This window comes from Palaemon carinicauda, chromosome 21 (genome assembly GCF_036898095.1).
Source record: "Palaemon carinicauda isolate YSFRI2023 chromosome 21, ASM3689809v2, whole genome shotgun sequence".
Lineage (NCBI taxonomy): Eukaryota > Metazoa > Arthropoda > Malacostraca > Decapoda > Palaemonidae > Palaemon > Palaemon carinicauda.
In genome coordinates, this window is record NC_090745.1 from 26,290,083 (window position 1) to 26,317,368 (window position 27,286).

Here is a 27,286-nt window from a genome sequence, read left to right on the forward strand (position 1 = left end):
GTCGCTGTAGGGGAAGAAGGTAAAACGTTTCTAGGGTTTTATTCTTGTTCCCAGGCTATGTGCGGTGAGAGATTGTAAACGTAGTTTATTTGAACTAGTGTTTAGTCTTTTTCCCAGCCACTGAATTCTTTATCTTAATATATGTTTTCTGTTGCATTATACGACTGTTTTCGCAATCACTACCTTTTAATGAAGGATAGAATTGCGTGTTTCAGGTAGAAATCAGTAAAAGTTTCGATTTCAGTGAAATAAGTGCAAAACAGAAAATCAAAGTGATAAAGTGATATGCGCAAAGTGTTACAGTGTTGCGTCCGAGGGTTCGTCTGTTCGTGCCTGTCGTTCACCTAGTCCGGGACCTCTTGCAAGCTCCCAAGCCCAGGGGAGAAGTAATGTCGAACGACTTATGGGTTCCTCAGGCCTTGATCAACGAACAGACGTTTCCCTCCGTGGTTTCGGGCGTATCTTCCCAAGATCGCCCCACCCACACAAAGACGAGAGAGCCCATTTACTTCTCGTCTGCGGAAGAGGTTTCTCGTAAGAAACCTTGGACCAAGGTCTCGCAGCTTATTAAGTGCAAGTCGGTCCCTTCCGCGCAAGTCCAACGGCCCAGGTGTAGCCACTGGGTCAGTTCGGACTCGCTGCAGTCTTCCGATGACTGCACACCTCCTAAGAGAGGTAAAGCGGTACCGCAACAGGCAGTAACTCCGTCTGTTGCCGCACCCGCTGTTTTAGACCCTCAGTCACAACGGACAGTAGCTCCGTCCGTTGCCGCTTTTGTAGACCCTAAGTGGTCTTTACTGCAGTCTATGCAGACTCAGTTAGCTGCGGTTATGCAGGAGTTTTGTGCGGAGAAGGTTGACACTGCTCCCGTTAGCCTACAACCTGCCACGGTTGTGCGCCCAGCTCACGCTGAGGCTGCCTGCTCCCACACTCCGGCTGCGGAGAGGTTGGCGCTGCACCCGTTAGCCTACAACCTGCCACGGTTGTGCGCCCAGCTCACGCTGAGGCTGCCTGCTCCCACACTCCGGCTGCGGAGAGGTTGGCGCTGCACCCGTTAGCCTACAACCTTCCACGGTTGTGCGCCCAGCAGACGCTGAGGCTGCCTGCTCCCACACTCCGGCTGTGAGAGCTCCTCCACCCATGCGCAGTCGACCCTGCCAGCCGCATGCTGACTCCCACAGACGCACGGAGCACTCCGTTGCCGTGCGTGAGCTACCACAACAACAGGAGGGTGGAGTTAAGCTGCCGTGTTTTGACATGGTGCGTCAGCCTCCGCAACCCACTGTGGTTACCGCCACTCGCCCGCAGCAGACTAGTCAGTCAGGAGTTGAGGCTTCACCACACAGCTTTGGTTGTTGCCAGCTCACAGACTGTCAGGCAGTTACATGACGTTGCCTTCTGGTCTGCTACTAATGCACCAGTGCTGCATGTCCTCACGCACCTGTTGTGGTTGACAGTTCAGTTTTTGACAGTTCACAGACTGTCAAGCAGTTACATAACGTTGCCTTCTGGTCTGCTGCTTATGCACCAGTGAGACCCTCACTGAGATAACCTAGCTTTTCTCGGACAAGGTTCCTGTAGATGAGAAAGTGCTGTTCTCCCTCCTACTGATTTTCCTTTGAGGACTCGGTCATTTGGAGAGGAGCCTTAAGCTGCTTAGCCTCCTATGGACTTTAATTAAAGCATAACAAGGCTTCCAGGGATGGTAAATGGTTCCGCTTCAGTCGCTAACCCCGTCTGTTGCCACACCTGCTCCCGTAGACCCTAATGGGCTTTGCTGCAAGACATGCAGTCCAAGCTTGTGTCCTTGATAGAGGACTTTTTACGGAGAAGAACCTTCTAGCCAACAACCTTCCTACCGGTTGGTTATGCGCCCTGTTGACACTGAGGTATCCTTCTCGCGTCCGCCAGTTGAGGTGGTTCCTCCACCGATGCGACCCAGTGTGGGTTGCCAGTCGCACGTTGACGTTAAGCGACGCTCGGAGGTGGTTGTTGAAGTGTGTCACTAGGAAGACGTTCAACAACCAGCAGAGGTGACTTGTTGTGACGCAGTGCGTCAACCTCAGCAACCCGGTAGGGTGTTGACTGCACAACCCAGACAGTCTAGACAGTTTCGGGTTGACGCTGTACTTCCTCGCGTCCCCATGGTTGACAGTTCACAGACTGTGCAGCAGTACCATGATATTACGTCCGGCTCCGTCACGCATCCACCAGTGCGACCGGATTCAGCGAGTCAGACGTTGCCCACTCCGTTGCCGTTTCCTCATCAGTTTCGGATAAGGAACCCTCTGATGAGGACGTTGCTGAACTAGACGATCAACCCCCAGCCCTGCTATCCATCCAGAAGATGCTGAAGAAGGAACGCTGCCCTGTCAGGCTGTGGATGAGTCTGGTAAGGACACTGTCATCCGTGGTTCTTTTGTGTCACTTGGAAGACTACACCTCCGTCCTCTTCTGTATCATCTAGCTTTTCACTGGATAAAGGACAAGACGCTAGAAGCGGTCTCGATCCCGGTTTCCGGTAAGATAAAGTCTGGTCTGACTTGGTGAAAGGACTTTATCAACCTTAGAAAGGGTCTTCCCCTGACTGTTCAGACTCCCAACCACGTTCTCTTCTCGGACGCATCGGACGTAGGCTGGGGTGCGACATTAGGCGGTAGGGAATGCTCGGGATTATGGAACTCGAGTCAAAGGACAATGCATTTCAACTGCAAGAAGCTGCTGGCAGTACGTCTGACCTGGAAAAGCTTCAGGTCTCTCCTTCAAGGCAAAGTGGTGGAGGTGAACTCGGACAACACCCGGCTTTGACGTACATCTCCAAGCAAGGAGGGACCTACTCTCTGACATGGTACGAGATCGCAAGGGACCTCCTCACCTGGTCAGCAGGTCTAGACTTTTCACTAGTAACGAGGTTCATCCAAGGCAACTTGAATGTCATAGCAGATTGTCTCAGTAGGAAGGGACAAATAATTCCAACAGATTGGACCCTCCACAAGGATGTATGCAAGAGACTTTGGGCCACCTGGGGCCAGCCAACCATAGATCTCTTCGCAACCTCGATGACCAAGAGGCTCCCAATAGTTTGCTCACCTATCCCGGACCCAGCAGTAGTTCATCTAGATGCCTTTCTACTAGATTGGTCACATCTAGATCTATATGCATTCCCTCCGTTCAAGATTGTCAACAAGGTACTGCAGAAGTTCGCCTCTCACGAAGGGACAAGGTTGACGCTAGTTGCTTCCCTCTGGCCCGCGAGAGAATAACTCACCGAGGTACTTCGATGGCTAGTAGACGTTCCCAGAACACTTCCCCTAAGGGTGGACCTTCTACGTCAGCCACGCGTAAAGAAGGTACACCAAGGCCTCCACGCTCTTCGTCTGACTGCCTTCAGATTATCGAAAGACTCTCGAGAGCTAGAGGCTTTTCGAAAGAAGGCAACCAGAGCGTTTGCTAGAGCAAGGAGAACATCCACCCTTAGAATCTACCAATCGAAGTGGGAAATCTTCCGAAACTGGTGCAAGTCAGTATCCGTATCCTCGACCAGTACCTCTGTAACTCAAATAGCTGACTTTCTCTTATATCTGAGGAAAGAACGATCTCTTTCAGCTCCCACTATCAAGGGTTACAGAAGCATGTTGGCATCAGTCTTCCGTCACAGAGGCTTAGATCTTTCCAACAATAAAGATCTACAAGACCTCCTTAAGTCTTTTGAGACCACGAAGGAGCGTCGTTTGGTTACACCTGGTTGGAATTTAGACGTGGTACTAAGATTCCTTATGTCAGACAGGTTCGAACCGCTTCAATCAGCCTCCCTGAAAGATCTCACCTTTAAGACTCTTTTCCTGATATGCTTAACCACAGCTAAAAGAGTCAGTGAGATTCATGCCTTCAGCAAGAACATCGGATTCTCATCCGAAACGGCTACATGTTCTACAACTTGGTTTTCTAGCCAAACACGAGCTGCCTTCTCGGCCTTGACCAATATCGTTCGATATTCCAAACTTATCGCATGGTTTGAAATGAACTAGAAAGAGTATTATGTCCTGTAAGAGCTCTTAAGTTCTATTTAAAAACCTTTACGAGGCCCGTCTGAAGCTTTATGGTGTTCAGTTAAGAATCCATCTTTGCCTTTGTCAGAGAATTCTTTATCCTATTTTATCAGACTGTTAATACGAGAAGCTCATTCCCATCTGAATGAGGAAGACCAAGCTTTGCTGAAGGTAAGGACACACGAAGTTAGAGCTGTCGCAACTTCCGTGGCCTTTAAACAAAATAGATCTCTGCAAAGTATATTCGACGCAACCTATTGGAAAAGCAAATCAGTGTTCGCGTCTTTTATCTTAAGAATGTCCAGTCTCTTTACGAGAACTGCTACACTCTGGGACCATTCGTAGCAACGAGTGCAGTAGTGGTGAGGGCTCCACCACTACAATTCCCTAATTCCATAACCTTTTTAATCTTTCTCTTGAAATGTTTTATTATTGTTTTGGGTTGTCCGGAAGGCTAAGAAGCCTTTCGCATCCTACTTGATTTGGCGGGTGGTCAAAGTCATTTCTTGAGAAGCGCCTAGATTAGAGGTTTTGATGAGGACCTTTAGTATGGGTTGCAACCCTTCATACTTCAGCTCCTAGAAGTCGCTCAGCATCCTATGAGGATCGCGAGGCTCAGTAAGGAAGACGTACTTAAAAAGGCAGAGTAATTGTTCAAGTCGACTTCCTTACCAGGTACTTATTTATTTTATGTTTGTTATTTTGAATAACTGCTAAAATGAAATACGGAATACTTAGCTCATAATAATGTCAACATGTAATGCTGGTCTCTACCCACCCCCCTGGGTGTGAATCAGCTATATGATCATCGGGTAAGTTTAATATTGAAAAATGTTATTTTCCTTAGTAAAATAAATTTTTGAATATACTTACCCGATGATCATAAATTAAAGGACCCACCCGTCCTCCCCAATAGAGACCCAGTGGACAGAGGAGAAAATTGGTTCTTTGTTGACATCGAGTACTTGAGTACCTACTTGACAGATGGCGCTGTTGATGTACACCCCCACCTGTATAGTGATCGCTGGCGTATTCCGCCCGTAGGTTTTTCTGTCGGGCAGCAGAGCTGACAGCTATATGATCATCGGGTAAGTATATTCAAAAATTTATTTTACTAAGGAAAATAACATTTTTTGGGAAACATCATTTTATTCTAGAAAATTACTACTCTTTAAATAGTTAATTGCACATTAGGAAAGCATGTACTTTTGTTTTTAAATTTCGGGTGTGTTTTAAAAATCGAGTATTGTTGACTTCTTTTTGTTTTACTTTTGGCTGTGATTAGATCAGCTGACGTATAGCTGCCGCTCTTGAGAGTGTACGAATACACTAACAAAGTATCGTTTATACCATTTCTTAACTTATTCAAACCGTCTACAGTATACAGTTGATATTACATAAGCACCAATGTGTTATAACCTATAAAATTTTTTTGTTTATTACATTTAAAACAACACACACACACTCTCTCTCTCTCTCTCTCTCTCTCTCTCTCTCTCTCTCTCTCTCTCTCTCTCTCTCTCTCTCTCTCTCTCTCTCTCTCTCTCTCTCTCTCTGTGGGCTACTTTTCACTACCTCCCATTCCTTACCTCTCTCTATATCTCTAACAAATGATATCTTTGTTGCTCCTCAAAGTTTCATTTATATTGAAAATCAATCATGATTCAATTTTCCTTACTTTCTCCTATCTCGCACCATTGGTCACATCGCGGTATTTTCGAAATTTCCGGAAAATCCGCGATATATTTATATACATGCGTTATGAAAAAAATCCGCGAAGTGGTGAATCCGCGATGATCGAACCGCGAAGTAGCGAGGGTTCACTGTAGTCACCTTACTTTTGGCTCGGATCGAGAGTGGTTGTTTCCTCTCTCCCTCCTTGCCTATTCTGGACTGCCATTGATTTTTGTCTTTTAACTTGCTTTTTCTTATACTTGTATATATATGAAAACATTCTTAATGTTTATGTATATATATGTGTATAGAAATGTGATAAGTTTCCTTTTCAGTATTTGTGCTGTGTGTGTGATATATATACAACAACGACACTTGCGTACCTTAGCAAGGCCAGCACAGTTCCACTTCGTGGGGAACGACCTCTCCCTCTCTGGTCCATCGCTCTTCCCGTCGGCATATAACCGTTAACTCGGCCACCGCAGGGCAATTGTCATCGCCTGGACCCTCTTCATTCAACTATTGTCTTCACCTTTTCCCTTTTCCTACGGGAAACATGGATTTCTGAGCGAAGGGAATGTGGCCTCTCAAAGATTGACTACGGTTTTTCTCTTCTCGAGGTCGTTCACCTTTACAACAACAGTGTACTATTGGGGAAGCTCCTTTCCCGTGCGCGGGTTAGGTTGCTCTTCCGATTGTTTGTCTGAATTATTTTTAGTGAAAATATAATTGTATTTTAACTTTTTAGCTTTTATCCATGGGGAACACTTTCCTTCGGAGGATCAGTGGTTCTCACTATTGAATATTCTTAGCTGATTTAAATAATTGTAATTCTGTTTGTTCCGTAACCGAAATACAAACCACGCTATTTACATTGGGTTTACTTTCGGCGTAGCTGAAATGACGAGCCAATAGTTTTTAATGAGGGTTAACTACCCCCGCGCTAGTTAGCGAGGGTAGGGGAAGGGGTAGCTTGCTACCCCTCCCCCCCACACACCGGTGATTTGCTTCACTTCACTTTTGGCTCCGGCGATGAACAGACGTATCTGTCCATCGTCCTCGTTTGACAGCCTTAATCTTTTTTGCTTTTCCTCAGCTTGTGTGCATTTGAAGTTGGCCTCACCCTTGGATATCCATCATGCGCAAGTGCCCTGGTATTGCCGGTCGCCCTTGCGGTACTTTCATGTCTGCGGTGGATACGGATCCTCACACCTTTGCCCGCAGTGTCGAGGCCGACGGTGTGACAGAGAAAATAATTGTAGTGAGTGCAGGGAGTGGTCTGCCTCCCAGTGGGAGAAGTTTGGCCGCCGGCGTAAGAAGTCCAAGAGAGACCGTTCTCCTTCTGGGGTTGCCTTGAAGGAGGAGGGTTCTGGGGACTCCTCTTTCGTCGCCCAAACCTCCTCCGAAGCTCCCCCTCGTCCGGCTCCTAAGGAGAGACCGCCGAGTGGAAGCGCAGGCCCTAGTTCTGTTTCCCGACCTTGGGTTGGGGGAGAGGGCGTCGCCTCCCATAGCGGGGCGGCTCCCCCGCCTCCCCCGCCTCCCCCGCCTCCCCCGGGGGAGGTTATTGATAATGATTCGTTGTCTCATGATGATCTCTTTCAGCTTTGGGCTTCCTTGGGGCTGAAGGGCCTGCCCTCCAAGGAAGCCCTGATTGATCTTGTCCAGTTGGGGGCCGCGGTTAAGCAGTCGCCGGTGATAGCAGAGGTAGATCCTCTGTCTATCGTCGACGTCGTGGTGACAGAGGCTTCCGTCGGGTCGGGGCAAACCTCTGCGGTTCCTGATGAGGATGACGTTGCTGAAGGCTCTCCTCCCCCTTCTGTACATCCTTCGAAGGGGGAGGGGTGTCCCACGGGCTCTTCTGCTGCCAAGCCTCCCTCTCGGGGGAGCGCATTGACTGAGACTCCCCTTCAGAGGACGGATGATCCTGATGACCCTCCTCGTGGCCGCCTTCGCCGTAAGGCTCACCGTCCGCTGCGTTGTAAGGGCATCCCGTCTCCTTATAAGGGTGCTAAGAGGCGCCTTTTTGAATCTTCTCCTCCTTCCTCCGAGGGGGACTCTCCTCGCCGTAAGCAGCCGGCAGCTCCTGTCTCCTTAGACCCTTGGGGATCGATCTCCAACGCCTTCCAGACCTTCTGCCCCTGGTGCAGATGGACAGCAGTCTGACCTCGTCATCCGACGGGCAACGGTCCCTTCGGGGCAAAGGGTTGCCTCCCACGGTGTGGGGGCTTCCCTTGCGCGTCAGGGTTCCCCTGCTCGCCCTTCTGCAGTGTTAGCGCACAGGCGCTCTCCTGCTCGTCAGCGTTCCCCTGATTGCCATCGCTCTCTTGTTTGTCAGCGCTCTCCTGATGATCGTCGCCCCACTGCTCGCCAGCGCTCTCCTGAGTGCTCCGAACATCCTGCTGTTCCTGTTGTTCGCCCTGCGCGCCATTGGTCTCCTGAGCGTTCTAGATCTCCTGCTCGTCAGAGTGCACCTGCGCTCCCAGTTCCTGACACACGCCCTGTGCGCCCACGTTCGCCCGCGCGACCTGGAACTTCGGTTCAGGTCTTGGACAAGGACTCCTCTTCTCCTCGCCCTCGCGATCCTGTTCGCCACCCTGTTCCAGCACAGCAATGCTCGCGGTCGCCTGCGCGTAGTTCTAATGCGGCCACGCTCCTCCTGTTCCTGAGGCCGTTCGTGAACGTTCGCCTTTGCGCAACGCGCCGGCAGCTTCCACGCGTCGCCCTTCTGCTCGCCAGCGATCACCAGTCAACGTTCGCCTGCGCGTCAGCGATCTCCTGCGCGTCAACGATCCCCAGCGCGTCAGCGATCTCCTGAACATCGGCGATCTCCTGACCGCCCGCGTGATCTTTCGCCTGCGCGCAAGCGCTCTCCTACGCGTTGGCGCCCAGAGGATCTGGAGAGACATGGGTCTCCTTCTTCCAGCTCAACCGCTCGCGGTTGCTCGCCTGCGCGTTCTACGCGCCATCGCTCGCCAACGCGCCATCGATCGCCTGCTTGCCATTGATCTCCCACTCGTTACAGGTCTCCTGGACACCATCAATAGCAGTCGTTGGAGCGATCTCGTTCGCCTGCACGCCAACGCGTTCCCTCGCCGACGCGCCAACGCGCTCACTCGCCAGCTCGCCCTCGCGCTCACGTGCTTACTCGCTCACGCGTTCACTCGCCTACACGCCCGCGCGATCGCTCCCGCGCTCGATTGTCTCCGCGTGTTTGCGCACCCGCGCTTCAACAGCCTCTCGCGCACGACTCCTTAATGTCGCCTACGCACGAGCATCAGCGCGACCCCCGTTCGCGTCGGGTTCCGCAGCTCGCGACAGCAGCAGGGACGCGTGTCGCCAGACCGCAATCAGGATCGCCCCCGCCTAAGCGCAGGTCTCTGTGTCAGGATAGGGAAGACCCATCAGAGAGGTCAGAACAACTTTCTTCCCCTTTTTCTTCACAGGCAGGTCCAGTGGTGTCCACTCCGAAGGATCGCCCGATCCCCTTCCCTCCAGCGGGAATTTCGGACTCTGTGTCCGTGACTCAGCAGTCCTGGTTTGGTCCTCTGATGCGGGCGTTAGTGAAGGCTTTGAAGCTGGCACTCGCCGATCAAGGACACAAACCATTGTCGGCCTCGCCCCCACTGAAGAGAAGGAGAGGAGTGGACTTCGTGGTGACTTCTCCCAGGGAGAAGCTGGTTCCTAAGAGGTCCGTTAGGAAGGCTCCATCCCCTTCGCAGGCGCTTTCTCCTTCTCCTGAAGAAGAGGCTTTTCCGTCCTCAGGAGAATCCAGTGAGGTAGCGGTCTCCCCCTCGGAACCAAGGGGGGAGTCGTCTCCTCATGAAGGGGAATCATCTCGTGTGGAAGGGGAATCATCTCGTGTGGAAGGCACCTTCCAGGCCTTTGTTGGGGTCGTGTATCCCGCCCAGGAGGGAACCTAAAGACTCCAAGACAGTTCCGAAGTCTTCTATGCGAATTCGTCAGGTTCCAGCTGCACCCCGGGAGAACGTCCACGCATCTCCCCAGGAAGAGATTCCGGGGACGGGAGACTTAGCTGCCAGTCCGCAGGGAGGAGACCAGCAAGAGTCGGAGCACGCCTTCTTGCAAGTCCTGAGCCTGATGAGGCAACTCAACGGGTTCATGGATCCCGTGATCGCCCCCCTGGAAGGCAAGGACACGGTCCTGGATCAGGTGTACGGTACTCAGAAGCCCCCCAAGGCCAGCGCGGCTTTGCCCTGGTCCCAGGGGCTAAATAGTGCCAGAGCCAGGGCCAATGCTCAACTCGCGGGTCTCGCCTCCTCCAGTCGTTCCTCTGCCGGGAACAAACTCCTCCCACCTCCTCGTCTCCAGCAGAGGAGGTACTTCGAGATCATGGGGGAGTCTAGCCTCGCTCTTCCCTTCCATCATTCGGTAGAAGAGCTCGCTAGGGGAGTTCCCCTTGAGAAGCTCTCCGCCCGGCAGGTGACGTTCTCGGCGTCTGAGATCCTGAGCCATGAGAAGGTCGCGAAGTGCGCCATGCAGGCCACTTCGTGGCTGGATATCTGGCTAGGTTCTCTGGGCATTCTATTGCGCTCCGAGGATCTGTCTAAGGAGACCAATAGGAAGGCCCTGGAGACCTTCCTCCTCTCGGGCACTCGCTCCATCGAGTTCCTGGCACATCAGGTTACTAACCTTTGGGCCAACTCTGTGTTGAAGCGACGTGACGCGGTGACCGAGAAGATTCACCTGAAGGTCCCCGCCGTGGATGTCTGCAGGCTCAGGCACGCTTCCCTCCTTGGGGGGAATCTGTTCGAGCCACAGGACATGGAACGCACAGCTGAGAGGTGGAGGCAGTTGAGCCAGGACTCCCTCCTCCAAAGGGCCCTTACATCTCGGCCCTATAAGCCTCCAGCTCCGCAGCAACTGCAGCAGCAGCCTCACAAGACACCAAAGCAGGCACCAGCAGCTAAGAAAGTGGTGTCTAAGCCCCAGCCCTTTCCAGCCAAGGTCAAGAGGGGTGGTAAGTCCTCCAGGGGAGGCAAGACTCCTAGAGGGAGCGACCGCGGCCGCAAACACTAGGAGTGGCAGTCCCCCCGCGTGTCCACCTGTGGGGGGATGCCTTCAAAGTTGCGTGCACAGGTGGCAGCAACAAGGGGCCGATGCTTGGACGGTCTCTGTGATCGGCCAAGGCTATCGCGTCCCATTCACGAGATCTCTACCTCCCCTGACAGCGAATCCAGTGTCGTTGAGCTCCTATGCCTTGGGATCGGTAAAGGGGCTAGCCCTTCGGGCAGAAGTCGAGACCGTGCTCAAGAAGGATGCTCTCCAGGAGGTCGTCGACGGCTCCCCAGGCTTCTTCAGTCGACTCTTTCTTGTAAAGAAGGCGTCTGGAGGCTGGAGACCTGTCATCGACCTCTCAGCTCTGAACAAGTTTGTCAAGCAAACTCCGTTCAGCATGGAGACAGCGGACACGGTCAGACTTGCAGTGAGACCACAAGACTTCATGTGCACACTGGATCTAAAGGACGCGTACTTCCAGATCCCAATCCATCCGTCTTCCAGGAAGTACTTGAGATTCAGCCTAGACAGCAAGACCTACCAGTTCAAGGTGCTGTGCTTCGGTCTCTCCACAGCACCTCAGGTGTTCACCAGAGTGTTCACCCTGATTTCATCTTGGGCGCACAGGAATGGCATCCGTCTCCTTCGTTATCTGGACGACTGGCTGATCCTAGCAGATTCGGAGTCGACCCTTCTTCGACACCGAGACAGGCTTCTGGGACTTTGCCAGGATCTGGGGATCGTGGTAAATCTCGAGAAGTCCTCTCTGCAGCCGTCCCAACGACTGGTTTATCTAGGCATGTTGTTAGACACCAATCTCCACAAAGCCTTTCCATCAGACGACAGGATAGCAAGGCTGAGGAGGGTGGCGGAACCCTTCCTCAGGCGAGAAGAGCTTCCCGCCCAATCGTGGTTGCGTCTCTTAGGTCACTTGTCCTCCCTGGCTCGTCTGGTTCCAAACGGCCGTCTCAGAATGAGATCCCTGCAGTGGCGGCTCAAGTCCCGGTGGAATCAAGGATCCGATTCCCTGGACGTGCAGGTCCCGATAGGACCTTCGGAACAGGCGGACCTTCGGTGGTGGCTGGCCGACGAGAACCTGCGAAAGGGAGTAGATCTTCTCGTCCTCCCCCCGGAGTTGACACTGTTTTCGGATGTGTCAAAAGAAGGGTGGGGGGCGCACATTCTGAACCCGAGGACCTCAGGCCTTTGGTCAGAATCAGAAAAGTACCTACACATCAACCTGCTAGAGATGAAGGCCGTCTTTCTGGCTCTTCAACAGTTCCAGCGGACCCTGGCGGGTCACTCCGTGGTGGTGATGAACGACAACACTACGGTAGTGGCTTATATCAACAAGCAGGGAGGTACTTTTTCGCAGCAGCTATCCCATCTTGCAGTAGAGATTCTGAGGTGGACCGACGTCCACTCGATAACACTATCAGCTTGCTTTATTCCTGGCAAGAGGAATGTGCTCGCCGACAGTCTGAGCAGGGCTTCGCAGATAGTGAGTACCGAGTGGTCTTTGGATCCTCAGATAGCCAACAAAGTCCTGACTTTGTGGGGTTCCCCGACCGTGGATCTGTTCGCGACAGCCTTGAACTCCAAGCTGCCCCTGTACTGCTCCCCAGTCCCAGACCCCAAGGCACTCTGGCAAGATGCTTTCCAACAACGGTGGGACAACATCGACGTGTACACCTTCCCACCGTTCTGTCTAATGAGAAGAGTGCTCAACAGGACCAGACTATCGGTCAACTGTTCGATGACTCTGATAGCTCCGCTATGGCATCACGTGGAATGGTTCCCGAACCTTCTGCAGCTCCTGACGGAGCTCCCGAGAGAACTTTCTCCACGACACGAGCTACTCAGACAACCACACTGCAACATCTTTCACAAGGCCATAGCCTCGCTTCGGCTTCACGCCTGGAGACTGTCCAGCGTCTCCTCACGGAGAAGGGCTTTTCGCAACAGGTTGCGGAGAGAATGTCTCGGCACCTGCGAAAGTCCTCTGAGGGAGTCTACCAGGCAAAGTGGAGAGTCTTCTGTGGTTGGTGTCGTGGGAGGGGTACCTCTCCACTTGATGCCACTATTCCAGCAATAGCGGAGTTCCTCGTGTATCTGCGGGAGGAAATGCGCCTTTCGGTCTCAGCGGTGAAAGGCTATCGCTCAGCCTTAAGCTTGGCTTTTAGGCTGAAAGGAGTGGACATTTCTTCCTCGCTGGAACTCTCTCTACTCATACGTAGCTATGAGCTTACCTGCCCTCAGTTGGAAGTGAGACCTCCTCCTTGGAACGTGGTTCGGGTTCTCAGGGCTCTTAAGAGACCTCCCTTCGAACCATTACGCCAGGCCTCTGATCGCCACCTGTCTTGGAAGACGGCTTTCCTGCTCGCTTTGGCCTCGGCCAAGCGAGTTAGTGAACTTCATGGTCTATTGTACGACATCGCCCATTCAAGGGGATGGGGGGAGGTAACGTTCAGGTTCGTCCCTGAATTTGTTGCCAAGACTCAGAATCCTGGAGTGCCGGATCCACGATTCGACTCTTTTAGGATCGCGAGTCTCCGTTCTGTAACAAGCGACCCAGACCAGCTGCTACTATGTCCAGTGAGAAGTCTGAGGTATTACTTGAAGAGAACAGCTGCAGTTCGTCCTCAAGTGCGAGCGTTGTTTGTTAGCACAGGCAGGACGAAGAGGAGGGTCACCAAGAATACCATCTCGGCTTGGATTCGAAGGGTCATCCATCACGCCTTGAATCCAGACCCTCCTCCGTCACGTCGCCCTAGGGCACACGATGTCAGGGGCATTGCTATGTCCCTGGCCTTCAAGAGAAACCTATCTGTGATGCAGGGGCTTCAAGCTGCGGTCTGGAAGCGTCAGACGACCTTCACAGCCCATTACCTGCAGGACGTGACCCACAGGAGCCTCGATACCTTTTCTATCGGCCCTGTGGTGGCTGCACAACAGCTGGTCTAACCTCAGGCTCCTTTATGGACAAGTAGCAGAGGTTGAGGGCGTTGTTACCCGGTTTTAGTCTGCATGAATGAAAGAGTATGTCTGACCCTTACTTCTTTCTTCATCCTCCCCTCTCTTGGGGAAGCAGCATCCTGGTCTCCGCATAGCTGACCTCAACCTCTGCAGGTAACCCATGCTTCCTTGTGCTCCTAGTATTAAGTTTAATACTGTCGTGTCCCCCATACCCTGACGAGGTGGTATTGGGAACGTCCTATCCTGGATTCCTATCTAAAGGTCTCAAGGTCAACTTCATAGGACGAGTCACGCTCTTTCCTCCACACACAACTTATGTAGGCCACACGTTCCTCGCGAAGCAAGGAACTTGTTAGGTGCAGGGGCTCCTTTTCTCAAGTGCTACTCACTGGTAGGTGGAGCCCCCAGGTAAAAGCCAAAGTCAGTAAGGCTGGGGACTTTCCGCCCTTCCTAAGGGGTAAATCACCCAATCTAAATAGCGTGGTTTGTATTTCGGTTACGGAACAAATGACAAATTCGGAGATAATTTGTATTTTTCCTAACCATACAAACCTTAGCTATTTACACATATTTGCCCGCCAGCCCTGTCCCCCAAGTCAAGTCCTACCTCTAAGTGAAGTGAAGCAAATCACCGGTGTGTGGGGGGGGAAGGGGTAGCAAGCTACCCCTTCCCCTACCCCCGCTAACTAGCGCGGGGGTAGTTAACCCTCGTTAAAAACTATTGGCTCGTCATTTCAGCTACGCCGAAAGTAAACCCAATGTAAGTAGCTAAGGTTTGTATGGTTAGGAAAAATACAAATTATCTCCGAATTTGTCATTTTTATTACAGTTACTCCGCTTCCCCCTTCTCCCGTGGATGTTGACTGGGGAAGGAAGGGCGCAATACTTAATTTTATGTTGTTCCCTTGGGGTTCCTCTTCAGAGTTCCTGCCTAGGGAATTTCTGTTAAATAATTACTTTTATTTTTTCCCAGTTAACTATGCAGTTTTACTTTGTTCGACTAAGAGTGCCGATGAAGCAGAGCTGTTCTGTTCATGTGTGGGGAATCTGCTGTCACTACCGTTCCTCAGAGGACGTCATCATGGGTGTCATCCCTTCTCTTAGAAGTACTCCCGTGACAACATGACAAGCACTTCAGATTATCTTAGAATGCTAAAGGAGGTTTGCCTTTAGGGGTTGGACAACTTCCCTTCCGAAGGAAGTTTCCTGCCCTGGTGTAAGTTTGTTTCTCCCTTCAGAAGGAGAACTTTCCACATCTTAATAAATTCATCGTCTCCGACTGCTGTTGCTACCTTCGCCCAGACTTCTCTCCCCCCTTGCTGAGTTTCTCTTCCTTCAGGGGCAGAGCACGGTCTAGGCAAGTCTCTTCTACGAAGTGCTTACCTCTCTCGTTCGCGAGAGAAGCCACTCATAGAGACTCCTCTTCGTAGGATCGCTACTGGTAAAGGTCAGCTTGCTGATCCACCAGCCCTCAATGGGCATCTTCTAGTCTCTTCTACGAAGTGTTCACCTCTCTCGTTCGCGAGAGAGGCCACTCATAGAGACTCCTCTTCAGAGGATCGCTATTGTTAAAGGTCAGCTTGCTGATCCACTGGCCCTCAATGGGCGTCTTCTAGTCTCTTCTACGAAGTGTTTACCTCTCTCGTTCACGAGAAAGGCCACTCATAGAGACTCCTCTTCGGAGGATCGCTACTGTTAAAGGTCAGCTTGCTAATCCACCGGCCCTCATGGGCGTCATCATGGGTGTCTTCAAGTCTCTTCTACGAAGTACTCACCTCTCTCGTTTGCGAGAGAGGCCATTCATAGAGACACCTCTTCGGAGGATCAAGCAGACCTACCAGCACAGCAGACCTACCAGGACCTACCGATCTACTAGCGCAACCTTGCGCTGCAACGTAGTCCTTTGGACTTCGGTCCTGGACTCTAACGCGGACCTTTTTATGGTCCCCATCGGTGGATGCTCGCCCTTCCAAAGGGCACATCCCAGTTTCTGATCGTCCTGCCAGCTGACCTACCGATCTACCCTGCGCTGCAATCTAGTCCTTTGGACTTTGGTCCTGGACTCCAACGCGGACCTTTTTATGGTCCCCATCAGTGGATGCTCGCACTTCCAAAGGGCATATCCCAGTTCCTGATCGTCCTGCCTCTGGTCGTCCTGCCAGCTGACCTACCAACCTACTAGCGCTACCTTCGCTCGCGCGCCAACTGTCTCCCGTGCGCGCGTGCTGATGATCTTCCGCGAGCGGGCACCAGTGGTCTCCCGCGCGCGCGCTGATTATTTTCCGCGCCCGCGGCAAAAGTCTTGCACGCACGCACGGCAAAAGTCTTGAGCGCACGCGCGTCAGTATTCCACACGCGCGTGTCGACGATCTTCCACGCGCGGGGGCACCTATTGGCTCCTGCGTGCCGATGATTTTCCGCGCGCGCTAATATTCTTGCTTGCGCGGCAACAGCCTTTCGCGCGCGCAATGACTATCTACCGCGCATGGGCGCCGATGGTCTCCCGTGCGCGTGTGCGGACTTTCTTCCGCGTGCGGACTTTCTTCCGCGTGCGGGCGACAATGGTCTCCCTCGTGCACCAATGATTTTCTGCCGCACATCAATAGTTTTGCGCGCTCGCCAATAGTCTTCCGTGCGCGCGTGCCAACAGTCTTCCGCGCGCCGACGATATTTCGCACGCGCTAACAGTCTTGCGAGTGCGCCGACTTTCTTCCGCGCGCAGGCACCGATGGTCTCCCGCGCGTGTGCACCGACGGCCTTCTGCGCGTGCGCACGCCGATAGCCTTCCGCCCACGCCAACAGTATTCCCCGTGCGGGCGCCAATGGTCTCCCATGCGAGCCCCCGATGGCCTTCCGCGCGCACGCACACCAATGATCTTGCGCGCACGCAGCCTTCCGCGCGCGCGGGTGCTGATGGTCTCCCGCGCCAATAGTCTTCCTCACACGCGTGCCAGCAGTCTCCACGTAGTACTCTCACGCACGCTCCAAGGCACCCACCCTTGCGCAACCGGTCACATTCTTCGGCGCATTTTAGTGAGAATGCAAAAAACTACACAGTGCCTTACTGCGTGCCAGCGCTCTTCCTCACTATCCTGCGCATTTACGGTCTCAGATCCAATGCGCCAGCTCTTGCCAAAGAGTCGGCTCGTAGATCCAATGCACCAGCTCTTGTCTAAGAGCCAGTGCTTGCCTGCTCTCCAGGCAGAAATTGTTCACCAGCATTATCCTGTTTGCCATCGCTCCAGTACTCTCTTACACACTCGCGCAATAGGCAGTAAAAAGGAATAAAACTTTTTGGACTGGTCACCATTGCCCCATTTCCTCCCTGCAGACACAAACATTGCCACGGGGAAAGAGGAATAAGGCTTCACAGAAGGATTCAAGATCCCGAAGATTCCATCCTACAAGGGGAATCGAAAAGGGGAATCCATGGTCCCTGTCTCTTCTGTTTTCCTTGATATATCACCGTCAGCAAACAGGAAAGCATCAACAGTCTGATCTCTAGATCACTATTTGCTGATGGCTAGTTCACAGTTTACTGATCGCTAGGTCGCCGATCACCAGATCGCCAATTGCTAGCTCAATGCTGATCTTTGACCTCTTGTCCTTCCAATGACTAACGATCGCCAATTGCTAGCATTTCCAATCACCAATTGCTAGTCAATAACCAGTCTTCAGCTTGCTGATCACTAGAACACCGATGGGCAGCTCATCTTTCTTCGATCATTGAACTCAGCTCGCTGATCTCTGACCAGCCCATCTTTAGCTAGCTCATCTCTGACCAACCAGGGGGGACCATAATCAGCTTGCTGATCTCTAACTCACCATCGGCTCACAGACCACCGATTCATTAGTCATCGGCAATTTGTCAGGAGTTCGTGATTCGAACTTACTAGTCAACCTCTTCCTGTAGTTCCCTAGATCAGAAGGTATACAACATACTTCTCGCTACTGGCCGTTCGCCATCACACTAAAGTGTGACGGCTTGTCAACAGGGAACTACTTGCGAGCACTCTCCAACTGCACAGTAACCACGATACCCAACGGTTAACCATTGATTAACATTCGCCAGATTGATTCTATTCTAAGGAATAGCATCAATCCCATCAGGGCGCATGGTAAGGCTAAGCGTTGCCTTCCTTCTGTTAGTTAAAGGAATTCTCTCTCAGAGAAGAATTCTTACCCTGGGTATCGCGCCTGATCCTTTACGACACGAGTCAAGACTCCAGCGTCGACAATCTTCCATGCAAAAGGATCAGCAAGGAGCTGTCCCTTTGGGTCGATGTCCACACCATATTGGAGTTCGAACAAGGGCTAAGACCTCAGGTCTTCTTTTGCACACTGGACCTAAAGGACACATACTTCCAGGCCCAAACCATCCATTTAGGAAGGTTGGAAGATTGAGTCTAGACAAACAAGAAACACCAGTTCAGGGCACTGTGCTTCGGTCTTTCCACTACACCCATCCTGGTCTCACAGGATCGGCTTCTGTCTCCTCCGTTTCGGGACGAGTGACTGACCTTAGCAGACTCAGTGGTAACCTTGCATTAGCACCGGAACTTCTGAAGTCTTTTTACCAAGATCCAGTTATCAAGGTAAACCTGGGGAAGTCTTCCCTACTTCCCTCCCAGAAGACTGGTGTATCTGGGAATGATTCTAGACACCTTTCTCCACAAAACTTTCTCAAAATGAGAAGAACTCTCATCCCAGAGTGACTTGAGTCCGATTGGAATCTGGCCCTCGATCCCCCAGACATTCTAACCCCCATGGGACCAGAAGTTTGGACGAACCTCAAGGGATGGGTGTCAGTCCTTCTCATCCTTCCCCACCCCTTGGACTTGATGCTGAGCTTAGAACACATCAAATGAAGAGAGGAGGGACCATAGTGCTGCACCAAATGACCTCAGCCCTTTGGACAGAGTCCGAAAGTACCTCCACTTAAATCTCTTAAGAGATGAAGGCCAACTTTCCGGTCCCTCAGCAGCCTCATCGGTTCCTAACAGACCACTCAGTGATGTGATGGGCGACAATACCACACACCACAGAGGCTCACATCGGCAAGGAAGAAGAAACTTGCTCGTATCCTCTTCCCATCTAACAGTATACACACTAAGATGGGCAAAAGTCCATTAGATGCCACTATCAGCCCGCTTCATTCCAGACTAGAGGAATGTGCTCACCGACAATCTGTGCACAGCATCTCAGATAAGGTATACTGAATGGTCTTTGGATCACCTTGTAGCCGACAAAGTCCCGACTCTACTGGGTCCTCCAACTAGGGATCTGTCTGCAATGCTCCTGGACCTCAGGCTGCCATTGCTCCCCAGCCCTAGATCACAAAGCTCTCTGGCAAAAAACAGGCTAACAACGGTAGGTACAACAATGACGTTTACGTCTCGTTCCTGTTTTATCTGGAGGAGGGCACTCAAGAAAGCTAGAACATCAGTCAGCCTCTCAAGGACTCTCATAGCTCCGCTATGACATTACGCAAACGGTTTCCAAACCTTTTGCAGCTCCTGATAGAGTCTCCAAGAGAACCCTCTCCACATCACAGACAACCCATTTAGACACCTACCACATGCTATAGCTTTGCTATGATTGTGCGCCTGGAGACTACCCAGTACCTCCTCTCCCACAGTGGCTTTTTGCAATAAGTTCTGAAAAGGTTGTCTAGATATCTGAGGAATTCCTCAGCATCAGTTTACCGGGCAGTATAACGTCTTGTGTGGTTGGTGTCATGTTAAAGGGTCTCTCTCCACTCGATCCCTCTATTCCAGCAATAGCGGAATCTTCGAGTATATACAAAAGGAAAAGACCCCCTTATTCAGTTTCAACAGGTAAAGATGATCATTCAACCTTGATCATTCACCTTCAAACTGAAAGGAAGGGACACCCTCTCATCGCTGGACCTTTTCTAACTCATACGGACTTACAACTTGCCTTTCTCCAGTCGGAATTGAGACCTTCCTCTCGGAAGATGGTTCAAATTCTCCGGTCTCTAAAGAGACCTCCTTATGTTCCACTTCACCAGGCAACAAATTTTCACCTGGTTTAAGAAGACAATGTTCCTACACACTCTGACAGCAGCCATGCAAGTCAAGGAATTTCATGGTCTCTCTGTCGACATCGCCCATTAATGAGAAGGGCTAAAGGCAATGTTCAGTTTTGTCCCCGAGTATGTTGCCAGACAGTCTCCAGAGGTGACGGATCCTACACAAGTCTCCACTCGGTAACAGATGATTCAGATCATCCGTTACTGTACCCAAGGTAAGGTATGAGACTCTACCTTAAGAGAATGGCAACAGTCCACCCGGGTCCCTTCTCTTGTCATCAGCACTGGGAGAGACTAAAGGAGGATCACCAAAACATCATCTCAACATGACGACTCACGATGTCAGGGGCATAGCTATGCCCCTGGTCCTTCTTAGCAGATTACTCTATAATGCTGGTTTTACAAGAAAGGATGTGAATGCTCCAGGTGACTTTCACAACCTTTCTCCTGCAAGACGTGACCCACAGGAACTCGATACGATCTCTATCGGTCCGGTGGTGGCTACACAACGGCAGATTGTATACCTCAAGCTCCTTATTGGACAAGTAGCAGAAGGTTGAGGGCACTGTTACCCAGTTCTTGTCTGGGTGAATGAAAAGATTTGACTGGCTCTTATTTTTTTCTTCATCCTACCCTCTCGTGGGGAAAGCAGCATCCTAGGTTCTCTGCATAAGCTGACCTCAAACCACTGCAGGGAAACCATGCTCCCTTGTGTACCTAGTACAGTATTAAGCTAACACTGTTGCATCACCATACCCTGGCGAGGTGGTATTGGGAAAGTCTTGGTTACATCAGTTTTTTCCTACAATAGACTCAGAATAACTTTACGTAGACAGTCACACTTCTGCATGTCTCAACACACAGCTTGCATAGGCCATGGACCTTGCGTAGCAAGGTTTTAGCGAGGGCAGGGACTCCTTATTTTTGAGTACTAATATACTCAGATAAGGAGCCCATGGGTAAAGCCAAAAGCCAGATTGGCAGGGATGTTCACCCTTCCTAATGGGTGAGTCACCCCTAATAAATAGCGTGGTTTGTATTCCAGTTACGGAATAAATGACAAATTCGTAGATAATTTGTATATTTCCTAACTATACAAACCTTAGCTATTTAACCAAACTTGCCCACCAGCCCTATCCCCCTTGAAGTAATACCTCCAAGCAAAGTGAGCTAAATCACAGGTGTGTGAACGGGAGTGGTAGCAAGCTGCCCCCCCTACCCCCCGCTAAGTAGCGGTGTGGGTAGTTAACCCTCGCTAAATTTTAATGGCTTGTCATTTCAGCTCCGCCGAAAGTATAACCCCCTAATAAATAGCTAAAGTTTGTATTGTTAGGAAAAATACAAATTATCTACGAATTTGTCATGTTGATATAAAGTGAGTCCTCTATTTGTGAAGCCTTTGCTTCCAAACAGTGACATGTGACAGTCTTTTTTTTTTTACCTTGAAAAGGAACAGTGAACTGTGTATTATTGAACCCAGCATTTCTCCATGGTCTTCACCCATGGTTCCAGTCCGTAAAAGAGGATACTGCATGGAGATAGGGTATACTTAAAACCATTTATAATTTGGGATTACGAGGAGAGCTACCATTGTTCATGTAATCATTTATTTCACATAGATTTTTTCAAGTGAGAGTGGGGTTAGTTTTATCTGACAGGAAATATCGGGAAGAAGGAGTTCCACAGGGTAGTTGTAAGTGTAACCCTGTTTGCACTAGCCATTAATGGGATATCCTCTGTCATTCTTCAAGATATTCTCAACAGTATTTTATAGAATATATCTCTGTATCATTTGCTGGAGCTAGAATGGCAATGGTTGAGAGAAAACTACAACTCTCAATTGACAAAATGATTCAGTGCGCTGATATGAATGGGTTTAAGTTTTCGACAAGCAAAACTACTGTTGTCCGTTTCTGTCGTATCCGGGGAGTATATAGACCCGGTGGCTTCCTTCTGTTTAAGGATGGTGCCTATCATTGTGAAAAATAAAATATATATAGATAGGAAAAATACAAATTATTTTATTATAACCTGTATCTTTATATTTTTTATTAGAATGTTAGTTTATTATACTTTGGTTGCTCAACATTGTCTCAGAGCTTCCTGCAGTATACCTACTGGCACAGCAGTCCTCAAAATCCTTCAGGAATCTCGGGCAGAACTCTGGCCAGAGAGAGTTGGCTGCTACTTCATCAGCCTAATCATTATAACGACAGGTTCCCTACCAGACCCTTACTTATAGATATAAAACTTAATCTAGTTAGGAATGTACAGAGTTGGGTCTTTATGTAACTTAACAACAAAGTCACATTTCTTAACTCATAAAATTGTTTCAAATATATTTAAGAAAAGACGAATATAATTTTCCCCTATAGAGAAAATCGATTGGACGAGCACTGTATTGAGAAAATTTTATGTCTGCCCCAACCAACTACATACTGTGCACCATGATGGTTTGTATCTGTGAGAACAAATTCCAAATTTTTAAAAGTACAGCACTGTAACTTGTAATTTTCCTAACTATACAAACCTGAGTCCTTTTTTTTATACTTTACATCCTGCATCAGCTGCCCTGCAATTCCTAGGTGAAGGTCAGAATGGCTTATCAGTATATTGGTGGGGTGGGGATGTTATTTCCTGTCACCTACCAGTAGCTACCAACACCTTGTTATAATATTTAATTGTTGAGTTTCAGGCTTTGTTAAAATGATACTCCTATTAAAGGACTCAGGTTTGTATAGTTAGGAAAAATTCAAATTACTTTAAAGACTTTGTGATATTTGAAGCAACTGTTCAGAGTCAGAAGTAGAAGGAAGCAATTTGTATTAGAGTAGAAGCACTATTATATAGAGTTTTTTATTCTTATCTATTAAATCTTTTCTTTTGTATAGGTCTCTCCTGAGAGCATCAGACACCGTGATCCATGGTTTGATAGCAGCAGCATCATGGCGGATAGTATGCATTTTAAGTCCCCATCTTAATTTTAGTGCCTGTCTCCCATCTTGTTTAAATAGGTCTGTTGAATCCACGATCAGACAAGAAAGTCCATCACTCTTGTCTCTCATAAGTTTTTATAATATGAGTTTGGCATTTGTTGTAGCAAGTGCGGTTGACCTGGACCATGTCATCATAAATCTGTATTATATGATTCAGGTAAGGTACTTGAAATGTGTATAGTAGTTATTTTTTCCTTTATGAGGTATAGGAAATCATACACACGTGATGTTATCATTTATATCCACTGGTTGAAAGTATTAATTTGAAATGATTAAACTGTTATTTATTGCATTACAATGGTCATCACATATAAGTTTGAAAAAAGTTATCATGCACTGTCCGTTTGCCTATGTTTTTTTAATCAAGAGTAAAAGTCTACTACATTTTTTACATTATTTGCTTATAATAATTTGAATAAAGATCTTCCCAATAATAAGACAAATCGAGCAGTGACTGTTATCAGTACATCAATTGTAGTGTTCTACAGTACTGTTCTAGGTTTGGGAAAATACTGGATATAACAAAGTCCTATAGGTAATATAACTCAATTTTTGTTTGTTCCGACAAAGCATACAAACCCTTTCACTCTTTACTATGGATATATTGTTCTAACTTGCTGGAAAATGAGTAATAAACTTTAAACGCAAGGTAAACAAACCCCCGCCAGTTAGTGGGAGTAGCAGGTGTTAGACCAACCACCCCATTCACACACAGCTCAGCTGTATACCCACTTTAGATCTTGGCTCTGTATTATTATTATTATTATTATTATTATTATTATTATTATTATTATTATTATTATTATTATTATTATTATTATTATTATTACTTGCTAAGCTACAACCCTAGTTGGGAAAGCTAGATGTTATAAGCCCAGGGGCTCCAACAGGGAAAATAACCAAGTGAGGAAAGGAAACAAAGAAAAATAAAATATTTTAAGAACATTAACAACATTAAAATGAATATTTCCTATGTAAATTATCTGTTGTCTCTCTCCTCTGTTAACCCTTACTAAACTGGCTATAAACATTTTCTTTCCCTTTTCAGGAGTCATTAGTTTTGAAGACTTAGCAATATGCAGTTTTGTCCAGGCATCAAAGGGCGTCCTTGCGGCTCCTTCATGTCAGCACAGGAAACGGATCCCATCCATATTTCTTGGGTGTAGAAGTCACTCATACTCTTAGGAGCCTCCTTGCATGGAGCGTTGGGAGTGGTCATTCCCATTGGGAGCGGTTCAGTAGGTGATGGAAGAAGTCTTAAAGGGATTCTTCTCCCTCGGGGTCATCCTTGAGGTCGAAGAAGTCCTGTCTCGTCTGCCCCCTTAGACTCTGTTCATTAGATCTTCTCAGGAGGATGAATAAGTAAGAGTGATGTGCCTTTAACCCCTGAACAACCCTCTGCTGTTGGGGACTCTGTTGCTTCCCCTAGCGAAGTGGCAGCACCCTCCCGCAAGAAGGGAGTCTCTCGCTTGACGCTATGCGTTGTTGTGGTTTGCAGACTACGGCCAGATGTAGCACGCAGACTGCCTAGTGTCCAAATGCCAACTACAATCCTACTTTTCACTACACAAAAACAATACGGCAGAATACCCAGAGATCTGGGCAAAAGGAAAACAGTCAAGAAAACTGGGCACTGGGCACCACCCGTTGATTTTATACTGGGCAAGGGGACCCAGCTAGAACCTCAGTTTCCTAATATTATTTTAGAGTACCCAGTTCTTCAGAGTGATGGTATGACTCTATGATAGGTAAGATTTTTTTTTCTTTACTTGAGCAGGGCTACACTTGAAAAACTAACAAAAACTAAAGGAAATCGAAAGGTTGGGAATCAGGGAACAAAGGTAAGGAAATCCATACTACATCTATATAAAAAATGGGTTCATTTCAGAAATGAGAGAAAAACAAATTATTAGAAAACTAAACAAACCACCCACACATTGGGCACTCCTATATCAATACTGTACATGAATGATAAATCTACCTCAAAGAATCAGAATCCCCAGATATGATCTGATAATACACAACAGTAATCTTGTCTTGACAAAAATATATAAATGAAAATAGACAAACTTCCTCTTCTTTCTTTTTCTTCAATACTTGTACTTTAACCAAATACCTTAGTCTGGCTTAGACTTCTGTGAAGCTCCCTTGAAAGATAGGACTAGATAAACTGGTAAGAAGTTTATAACAGGTAACAGGAAGTGAGAAGGAAAGCTTACAATACAATTAAACCTGTGAGGAAAATATCAAATGCATAATAATGGAACTTCTACAAAAAAGTATTGTTAAATAAATTTTAAGGAACAGGATCATGAAGACATCATGTTTAGTGCAGTACACCAAAATATATCAAATCAGTGGGTGCACCTAAAGCTTATTAAGTGGAATTTGCCATGTGCATTAATGTCTTTTAGTTACTTTGGCCAAAGAATGCAAACAAAATGTTACAGTAAACCAGTCTTTTATTGACGAAATCCATGCATTCATTAACGATATAGTGTATATGCTTATCAACACACATTTGGGAACTCGGTATTAAGACTTTCTTATATTCTTTTTTTTATAAAGAGGACTGAACTTTTCACAGCATTTGAGCCCCAATGTGAATTAACAAAAAAACATGTCTATATACCTGTACATGGGCAAACTAGCAAACTGAAAGTGTGTATTTGGCTATTATGCGCAATGACGGGAATAATCGATTCTATAAATCCACAAGAGTGCACAAGTCAAACATATTTTCTATAAGTTTGTCTTTACATCAGCAGAGAAAACCAAGTTACTCGACAGAGTGCACAAAGTTACTCTGATGTTGGGAGGATTCTTATTCTTCTTAGATTTTAAAAAATCAAGTTCTAAAACCTGGTCCCTGCTGAGTGCAGGGCACCTTTACTCTGTAAAAACAAAGAAACATTAATTACACTATGATGGATATGGACAAAGAGCTCAACAAATAGAAAATATAAAAAAAAACCATAAAATATTAAAGGTATAAAAGAAATAAAAAATAAATAACTACAGTATTATTTGTATTTTTCCTAGGTGTATCCTTTTTTACAGCGTCAGCTGTGGCCTTCCTTGGGTATTTCAGGTCCCACCTCCAAGGAACAGCTGTTGGAGGTACTGAAGTTAGGGGCACAGCTATCTCCTTAGGGTTTGGCTACGACCTTCCCTCTAAGAGCCTCCAGAGGGATGTCCCTCTGGAGTGTATTGTGCCCTTAGCGGATGCTTCCTCTGCAATTTCTCTTCCACCTGAGAAGTTGCTGGCAGGGTTTCCTTGGAGTTCCTGCCAAACATGCTCAGCACTTTGAGTTCTCTCAGCATGAAAAATGAGTTTGCACTGTTCCTCGAACCTACGAGGAAGTACAGTATGTCCTTCTCGGTAACATGAAAGGGTTACCTCACTTGAGTGGTCCCCCCTACGAGTTCCTCGTAAGCGAGTGTTGAACTCATCCATGCCTCGCTCCACCTATTCAGAGGTGAGTTCTTTGGAACAGAGTAATGGAAATGCTTGCTGACTGCTTCCGGTCGCCGCATCTAATCACCGCGCCCCTAGGGCGTAATGAGACTCGATGAGTCGTGAGATATGACCATTCGGGGTTATTACCTCAGACCTCTACCCCCAGAGGATAGAAGCAATTTGTTCTGATGTTTGTGAGCGATGGCAGCACTCGTTCATAGCCAAGCCCATTCGGCCTTGCTTTTGGCTTGCGGACAAACAGTCTCTAGTTGGGCGGAAGAGTCTTGTGTGTTAGCGCATACTCACTCACCATGCTCTGGCAAGGGGGCCGGGTGAACTCATGCTGACAAAGGTTTGTTTGCTTTTCTGGCTGCTTGCACTACCCCAGTAGCGTGCATACTCACCTCGGTACACTCGCGCAGAGAGGAAGTGGTTCTTCATCACTGCGTTGACGAACATCTGCTTGGTTGGGTTCCTGCATTCCATTGTTTGCGAAGGATGCATTTTGTTTTAAGGAGCTCGTAGAGGTGGTGAAACAGGCAGTTAGTGTGACTGTCCCAGCTCCACCAACTTAGGCATCTGCTATGCTGATCCCTATTCCCCTTGTGGTATCGGGTTCTCCTGGGGGTTCAGATCCACCTGTGAATCCCAGGCGTAGGAGTTCTGGTGCAAGGTAAGGTTCTCTTCCATCAACGTCTGGTGACTCCCCCATTGATCACACATGGGAAATTCTTGGAATTATCGCAGTCAAATCGTCCAAGAGGAGGAAAGGAAACATTCAAGCAACCCCTTCTCTAGGGGACACCCCAAGGACAAGCAGAGACTTGAGATCTTCCAGGGAGATTTCGTTGACAGACAATAACTGCTATCCCCTGTGGAGTTTGTGATAACCGAACCAGCTGCTCCTCTCCTAGAGCCTCCGTCGGTTGCGAAGGTTCCTCCTTAGGCTTCGCAGCCTGTAGAGGGTCCTCGGAAGGGGAGTACATCCCTCCTTTCTGTCTTCTAGGCCAAGCCCCAGGAAAGGAAGGATTTGAAGACCATTCCGAAGAACTGGACCTCGACT

General features: G+C 48.7%; 1 protein-coding gene across 2 annotated transcripts in view; it reads left to right on the plus strand.

The window, feature by feature from the left end:
* The window catches only part of LOC137615223 (transmembrane protein 267), a 57,140-nt gene that overhangs the window by 19,209 nt on the left and 10,645 nt on the right, over nucleotides 1-27,286 (plus strand). For both annotated transcript variants that reach the window (XM_068344903.1, XM_068344904.1), the window contains exon 3: nucleotides 22,659-22,920. In XM_068344903.1, coding sequence (XP_068201004.1) covers nucleotides 22,659-22,920 — 262 coding nt within the window. The remainder of the gene's footprint in view (nucleotides 1-22,658; nucleotides 22,921-27,286) is intronic.